At 43.7% G+C, this 7,165-nt stretch overlaps 3 protein-coding genes across 3 annotated transcripts; all 3 read right to left on the bottom strand.

The window, feature by feature from the left end:
• Positions 1-310: 310 nt before the first annotated feature.
• LOC137406744 (uncharacterized) lies at positions 311-1,291 on the bottom strand. Its single transcript, XM_068093357.1, has one exon. The coding sequence runs from the start codon at positions 1,289-1,291 to the stop codon at positions 311-313; it is 981 nt and encodes a 326-aa protein (XP_067949458.1).
• A 701-nt stretch (positions 1,292-1,992) lies between these two features.
• Positions 1,993-2,589, bottom strand: LOC137406743 (uncharacterized). The gene has a single exon (XM_068093356.1). It carries the CDS (start codon positions 2,587-2,589, stop codon positions 1,993-1,995), a length of 597 nt encoding a protein of 198 aa, XP_067949457.1.
• A 51-nt stretch (positions 2,590-2,640) lies between these two features.
• Positions 2,641-6,117, bottom strand: LOC137406740 (uncharacterized). Its single transcript, XM_068093355.1, has one exon. The coding sequence runs from the start codon at positions 6,115-6,117 to the stop codon at positions 2,641-2,643; it is 3,477 nt and encodes a 1,158-aa protein (XP_067949456.1).
• Between the last annotated feature and the right edge of the window lie 1,048 nt (positions 6,118-7,165).

The following is a 7,165-nucleotide window of genomic DNA, read 5'->3' as shown; positions in this document are numbered from 1 at the left end:
CAAACTACAGAGACCGGTTTGACCAACTGATCTGCACTAGATGAAAAGCGTAGGTAATCCTAAGCCGTTCTGCATGACTAACTGAGAAAACGGCACTAAAACTATCGGCCGATACCGCCCCGTGACCGGACGTATTGCAACGGCGAAAACGCACCCCAGCCAAATAGTTTCACTGCACCACTCACACGCATTGACTCAGCATTGTAGTTTCGTTAAGGCATAAATTAACTAAGTTAAATATAAGGGTTAGTCCAATATAAAAGGCTGTCCTTTACACTCCCCCCGGAAATCTTTCCTGGAAGGAACGATTTCAAACTCGAGTCAGAATGATCAGCTTGTTCAGCGGTCTTTCTATCTCCGTAGCTTGTTTGATGGCTCTACCTTGTCGGTCTAATTGAGTGTTGCCTAGTGTTAACTTCGCTCTTCTAGCTCTTCCATCATGACTTTCGATCATCTCTGTTACTTTAGCCAGCTTCCACTGGTTTCGTAGTGGGTTAGCATCCATCACAAAAACTATGTCGCCGACTTTTAGCGACTCTTTCTCATCGGTCCACTTCTGCCTATGCTGCAAGGTTTGCAGATATCCCAGTCTCCATTTCTTCCAGAAGACGTTGGCCAAATGTTGTATTCTTCGCCACTGTTTTCTGGAGTAGGCATCTGCGTCTGAGAAGTCCCCTGGTGGTGGTAGGCAAACATCTGATTTGAAGTGCAGCAGGTGGTTTGGTGTGAGAGGATGGCTGTTGGGGTCATTTAGATCTTTCACTGTGAGCGGTCTGCTGTTTATAATGTTGGTAGCCTCGTAAAAGAGTGTTCGGAGAGAAGAACTAGTAAGCTGTGCGTGTCTTTCTTGGATTAGTTCTTCCAGAGCCTGTCTCGCTGTTCTAATCTGTCTTTCCCAAACGCCTCCCATGTGGCTTGACAATGGGGTGTTAAAAAGAAATTCACATTCAAACTTTTCTGCAAGTTTTTTGTGCAGTTCTTCATTTATTTCAGCCAGGTTTTTTTTCAGTTCTGTCTGTGCACCTCTGAAATTAGTGCCTTGGTCTGAATAGAGTGACTTCACATTGCCTCGCATGGCTATTAGGCATCTGAGTGAGTTCAGAAATGCATCCGTGGTCAAATCGTCTAGCATTTCTATGTGGACTGCTCGAGATGTTAGGCATGTGAACATCAGTCCGTAGCGTTTAACTTCACGGCGTCCATCTTTGGCGTGAAACGGCCCAAAACAATCCATTCCGGAGTAGTGGAATGGTGTGGCTGGTTCCAATCGTACGGCTGGTAGGTCCGCCATTTTTTGAGTCTCCGTATTTCCTCTTAGTTTTTTGCATATTACACAATTGTGTATTACCGTAGACACTGCGGTAGATAGTCCTGTGATCCAATATCCGTTCTGTCATATTGTAGCAGTTGTCAGTCCTCTTCCAGAGTGACCAGTTAGTCGATGATAGTACTGTACGATCAAGTTTGTGATGTGGCATGTCTTTGGCAGAATTGCTGGGTGCTTCAAGTCGATGGTGAGAGTGGTAGAGTATTTTAGCCTCCCTCCTATGCGTATGATACCATCGTCATCTGTGTACGGGTCTAACTGTTTAAGATGTTTGTTCTCTAGTCGACTTTGGGCTGTTTTGATGATTAGCCTGATAGCTTTTTTTCTCAGTTGTAGGGGTGTTAGTTTTTGTTTTTTTTATGTATGGCAACCCTGATGAACACCGCGAAAGTGTTGACTAGCGTTTCCCATTTAGAGTACCGCTCCATCATCCCTAAAAGTCTAGGTATTTATTTTACAGAAGTAGACAGGCAACGTGCTTCAGGGAGATTATCCGTTGTTTTTTGCAGTTTCGTTGTGGATATTTTGATGTCTGACTGCTGAAGGAAACTTGGTGGATTAATCCAATGTCGAATTATGTCTTTCGCTTCAGAACCCCTGGATGCGTGGTCAGCAGGGTTATTTCCAGATGCTATGTGGTGCCATTGTGTAGGTGTTGACACGTCTCAAATTTGCTGGATACGATTTGCTACGTAGACTTTGAATTTCTTAGCATCATTTGAAATGTAGTTTAGTACAATCATAGAATCACACCAGTAGTGTGTAGCAGTGTTGGCCGGCAGCAAGTCTTTCAGCTCCCTCTCAAGTACGCTCACTAGTTGCGTGGCAACAACAGCAGCTTGAAGTTCCATGCGCGGAATCGTGATCATCTTGAGGGGTGCCACTCTTGCTTTTCCAAGCAGGTAACTACACTTCACTTCTCCTTCTTTGGTTATTTGTCTGAGGTAGGCACATGCACCATAGCCAGTAGTGCTTGCATCCGAAAAGCAGTGTATTTCACTTTTAGCAGCATCTTCCTCTATCATGTTAGATCTTACTATACGTAGTTCTGAAAGATCTCGTAGTCCTCTTGTCCACTTGTGCCACATCGGTGTCAGGTCAGATGGTAGTTTACTTTCACAATCTGCTTTGCGTCTACACAGCTCCTGTAGTATCTGTTTTCCCGTAATTATGAAAGGTGCTAGGAACCCTAGCGGATCATATATTGAAGCTATCAGGGATAGTATTTCTCGTCTAGTTTGCATCTCCTTAGAGACCGGCATGGTAAAACGAAAGGTGTCCGTTTCTACACACCAGAGTACTCCTAATGCTCTCTATGGTTGTGTTGGAGTAGTCGTGGTTATAGTGGCTTCCTGCAGGTTCTGGGATCTTTCTGAAGGGGGAACAGTTTCCAGCACCTCTGATGAGTTTGTTACAAATTTGTGTAGTCTGATGTTGCCTTTCTTGCAGAGATCTCTAGCTGACTCTATAAGCTCCTTTGCTTCTTGCTCACTACTGACTGATATCAATCCGTCATCTACATATAGAGATTGTTGAATGAAGTCTGCAGCTTTCGGATGTGTGCTCTGGTGTTTCTGTGCCAGATATCTCAATCCAAATGTGGCGCAACCAGGTGAAGATGTAGCGCCGAAAAGGTGCACAACCATTCTGTATACCTTGACTGTCTCCATTTTGTCATCCCACCACAGGAATCTGAAGTAGTCTCTGTCATGCTCCGCCACCCGAAACTGATGAAACATTTTCTCGATGTCACACATGATGGCAATTTTCTTTGCTCTGAATCTCAGAAGCACTCCTAATAATCCGTTCAGGAGATCGGGACCTTGCAGTAAGTGGTCGTTGATGGACTGTTGTCTGAACTTCGCACTGCCATCAAATACTACTCTGATCTTGTCAGGTTTCTTTGAGTGAAAAACTGCGAAGTGTGGTAAAAACCAACACTCTCCTTTCTTTCCAGGTGTAGTGACCTCTTCTGCATGACCCTGATCTAGTAAGTTGGTCATAAACTCTGTGTACTGCTGTCTGAACATAGGTTCGCTTTGGAGTTTTTTTCCTAGTAGATGGAGTCGTTTCTCGGCCATCTTTTGGTTGTCTGGTAGATTGGTAGGTCTCTCACGAAACGGCAGTGGCATGGTGACAAAGTCCTCAGAATCCTGGTAGATGTTCTTGCTCAGTTGTTGCAGAAATGATCTATCTTCCATAGAGATTGCTTTGCTATGGTCTTTAATGTCTGTGAAATCTGCCTGCATGATTTTTGTAATCTCGTTTGAAAAATTCTTTTCCTTTATCGTTGTTTTGCATTCAAAAGCTAGCTGATTTCCAGCCTCTGACTCTTTCATGATTACTCTGTGGCTAATTCCTAATCTATCTGCACTTTCTCTCTGGTCTACTGTGCCCACGATGCTCCATCCCAATTCAGTCTTGACAGCGTAAGGAACATTACCCTCTGCTCTGAGGGTCTCTATTGGGGCTAATGCACTCATGCAATCATATCCTATCAGCAGACCAGCATCACACTCAAAGAGTTCTTCTAGCTCATTCTCCACGTGTTGAAGATGAGGCCAGGAAGTAGTTTTGCTTCTTGTAGGAACATGATCTTTGTCAAATGGAATAAACTGTCTTGTGTATGTCGGTGGAAGGTTCAGTTTCTTAGACTGCCTGTATCCTCTTACTTGAAGGTTACTGATCTTCAGACTTTCTGTTGTTTCTTTCTTGGAAGTGAGGGTAGTGATTGTCAGGTTTGTTTTAGTTGCTGGGCATTTGAGCTTGTCAAACAGGTTGTCTAACATGAAGGTAGAGCTGCTCTGGGTATCGAGCATGGCATAGGTAAGTAGTTCCTGATGAGGTTTATTCTTGTGTGACACCCAAACAGGTACAATCATTGCTGATGTAAATCCGTCTGTTGTGCTCTGTACTTTGCCGCAGGTTTGAACAGTTTCAATATTTTCTTTCTTCTTTTCTTCAGGTTTCTCCTCGGTATGTAGGCAGTCAGGGTGGCGTCTGGAGCATTTGGTACACTGCGCTCTATTCTGACACATTTTGTACGAATGACCAGGCCGCAGGCAACCAAAGCATAGCTGCTTCTCTTTGATCAGTTTTATCACCTCTGCGTGAGGCTTCCTGCGTAGATGACCACAGTCAACACTCATATGATTGGTCATTTCACAGTTGTAGCAAAATTTACGGGAAGGCCGACTTGAAGTTTTCTTCTCGGTAAGTGTCTTCTCTGTTGATTTGACAGTTAGTGTAGCTGACTTTTTGGGTTTGTTGTTTATAGCTGGCTTCACCATTGCAGTAGCACCACGACTTTCTGTTGTCACCTCTGTCCCATTAACTTCTACTTCATCTTGTAGAAATTCTGTCAGGTCTTTCAGCTTTGGATATACTTTGTGTTTGCGTTTGTATGACGTGACTTTTCTCTTCCATTGATTGACTAGCCAGTCTGGTAGCTTATCGACTACCTTTCGTATCTCACTCCAATCATTTAGTGAGCACAAAGCTGGAACGTCATCCATGGTAATTAGACACTGATGCAGAAATTCTGAATAGTCGGTGAGTGCATTTTGGTCTTTACCACCAATCTTTGGCCAGCTGTTCAATTCTTTCTTGTAGGCATCGCATATCTTGAAGTCATCGCCAAACTTCTCTCTCAAAGTCTGTCGGGCTTGTTTGGTAGCATTAGGTGACTCCAATCTGAAGTAGCGCTGTATCGTTTTTCTAGCTGGACCTGCTACGCTTCTCTGTAAATTTCTCATCTTTTCCTCTTCAGATATTCCACTTTTGTCGACTACTGCTGAAAATGCCATCTCCCAGTCAGCATACTCCAGAGGATCTCCATTGAACACGTACAGGCTGGGTACTGGTACTCTTTGCAGCTCCATGCTCTGCGCAAAACTTGTAGCAATCGCCTGTGCGAACTCCTTGGCTAGTGCTATACCTCCATGCGTGTCTTGACTAGAGCAGCTTAGAAGGTCTGTTTCTTTACTGCTATTTTCCCTTTTCATTGCCTCAACCAAAGCTTGTGTTTTGGAAACAGCTAACTTAACAGATTGATTGTGAACGGATGATGTGGTGTGTATACTGGATTTTTGTTCTACCACACTGTCCTCTTCTTCAGAGTTTGCCCCTTCGTCATTACATTCTTCTGCGGCGAAGAGTAGCTGATTTGCTTTTCGAGTGAGGCTTCTGACATTCTGACTAATCTTGTCCATGTCCTGTTGAGTACTGCCATACAGCTTTCCATTTGACCATCTGCGTAAATCTTCGTATACTTGGATTATTTCCTGATCCACTTTCGCTAGGGTGCTGATCCAGGTCTCCAGCTTTGTGGTTCGGGTAGGGCTGCTAGCTATGTCTTTCTGACAGTCAGCGAATGTACTAAAAGCCTTCGATTTCAGTTGTGAGAATTTGTTTTGTAAAGATTGAATTATAGTGTCGCGAAACGTACCTACAGTAGCATGCAGCTCAGCCATGGTTTGACATAACTCTGAGATTTCTTCACTCAGCTCATTTTCCTCATCATGTGATACACCTTTAAGTGTCTTAAAAATTTCATCTATCAGCAGCATAGTGTAATTGTATGGTTTAGTGTGCTCCAAAAACTCTTTCAGTTCCTCAGGCTCTAGCGACACATCAGTACCAGTACTATCACCAGTGTTAGCTGCTTGTTGTATTTTAGTGCTTATGTTGAGTACAGCATTGTTTGCATCCGATAGCTCAGCTTTGATAAAGGGTCTCAATGCATCTTCATTCATATGACGTAAGCTACGCCTGTAGGCCTGTACACTCATGCTTGGTTGAGTAATACAGCGGAGTTATAGTACATGTATGTGGAAATTTCACAAGATTTATCAGGCTGCCTTATTGTTTACTCAAGTTTGGCTAACAATACAATGACATGCGCGGAATGAGGGCACAGGAAAACAACACAGGCTGTCGGAACCCCAACGCAATCACAACACGCCCTCCAGCAGGAACCAGTAAGGGCCGACGATATCAGGGCTTTAACTACTGTGAATCCCCCGAAACTGAATAAATCGGTAAAGCAGTAACTTTTCAAAGCAGAATTGGTCAACCCAGTCTCTGTTTACAAATAATCTGATTGTAGAGTAAACTAAGGAATAGAATGAGAAAGGATTAAAGGAAAATTAAACAAAATTCTGCATAAAGTAACTAGATAAGGTTCAGGTTTAAGTGTAGATAGATAACGTTCGTAGATGTGTTTTACTTAGCTGTCCGTCGTTCCGTAACGGTGTGCAACGTCTGCGTATCTTGTTTCCAACGGCGTCTCCGGTTCCTGGACAGGGTGGTCTGGTTGATAGTCTCGATAGGTAAGCTTTCACTGTAGCTGTACCAGGTTATGTCTAAGGGTGTGCGTCTACGGGTGCAATAGGACTAGACACAATTCTTTGAGGTTGAATAGGTTATTTTATTATGCGTGCCAGTTCTTGGTATGCCCGTGAAAGCTTTTGCCTTTGAGGTTTTGCCTTTAAGGTTCTGGTACGGCTAGGTTTGTGTTAGTTTATAATTATGTATGAGTTGTCTCGCCGTAGTGGTTTCTAACTTGTACTTAAGAATAGAGTGGTATAGTTGTCCAATACACGGTATATTAACTCAACCAAACTACAGAGACCGGTGTGACCAACTGATCTGCACTAGATGAAAAGCGTAGGTAATCCTAAGCCGTTCTGCATGACTAACTGAGAAAACGGCACTAAAACTATCGGCCGATACCGCCCCGTGACCGGACGTATTGCAACGGCGAAAACGCACCCCAGCCAAATAGTTTCACTGCACCACTCACACGCATTGACTCAGCATTGTAGTTTCGTTAAGGCA

The sequence above is a fragment of the Watersipora subatra genome, chromosome 10 (genome assembly GCF_963576615.1).
Source record: "Watersipora subatra chromosome 10, tzWatSuba1.1, whole genome shotgun sequence".
Classification (NCBI taxonomy): domain Eukaryota; kingdom Metazoa; phylum Bryozoa; class Gymnolaemata; order Cheilostomatida; family Watersiporidae; genus Watersipora; species Watersipora subatra.
This window is presented reverse-complemented; position numbering and strand designations above follow the sequence as displayed.

What these genes read in the sequence shown, in the direction of transcription:
- LOC137406744 (XM_068093357.1), bottom strand. Translation starts at nt 1,291, where the DNA reads ATGGCGGACCTACCAGCCGTACGATTGGAACCAGCCACACCATTCCAC.
- LOC137406743 (XM_068093356.1), bottom strand. Translation starts at nt 2,589, where the DNA reads ATGCCGGTCTCTAAGGAGATGCAAACTAGACGAGAAATACTATCCCTG.
- LOC137406740 (XM_068093355.1), bottom strand. Translation starts at nt 6,117, where the DNA reads ATGAGTGTACAGGCCTACAGGCGTAGCTTACGTCATATGAATGAAGAT.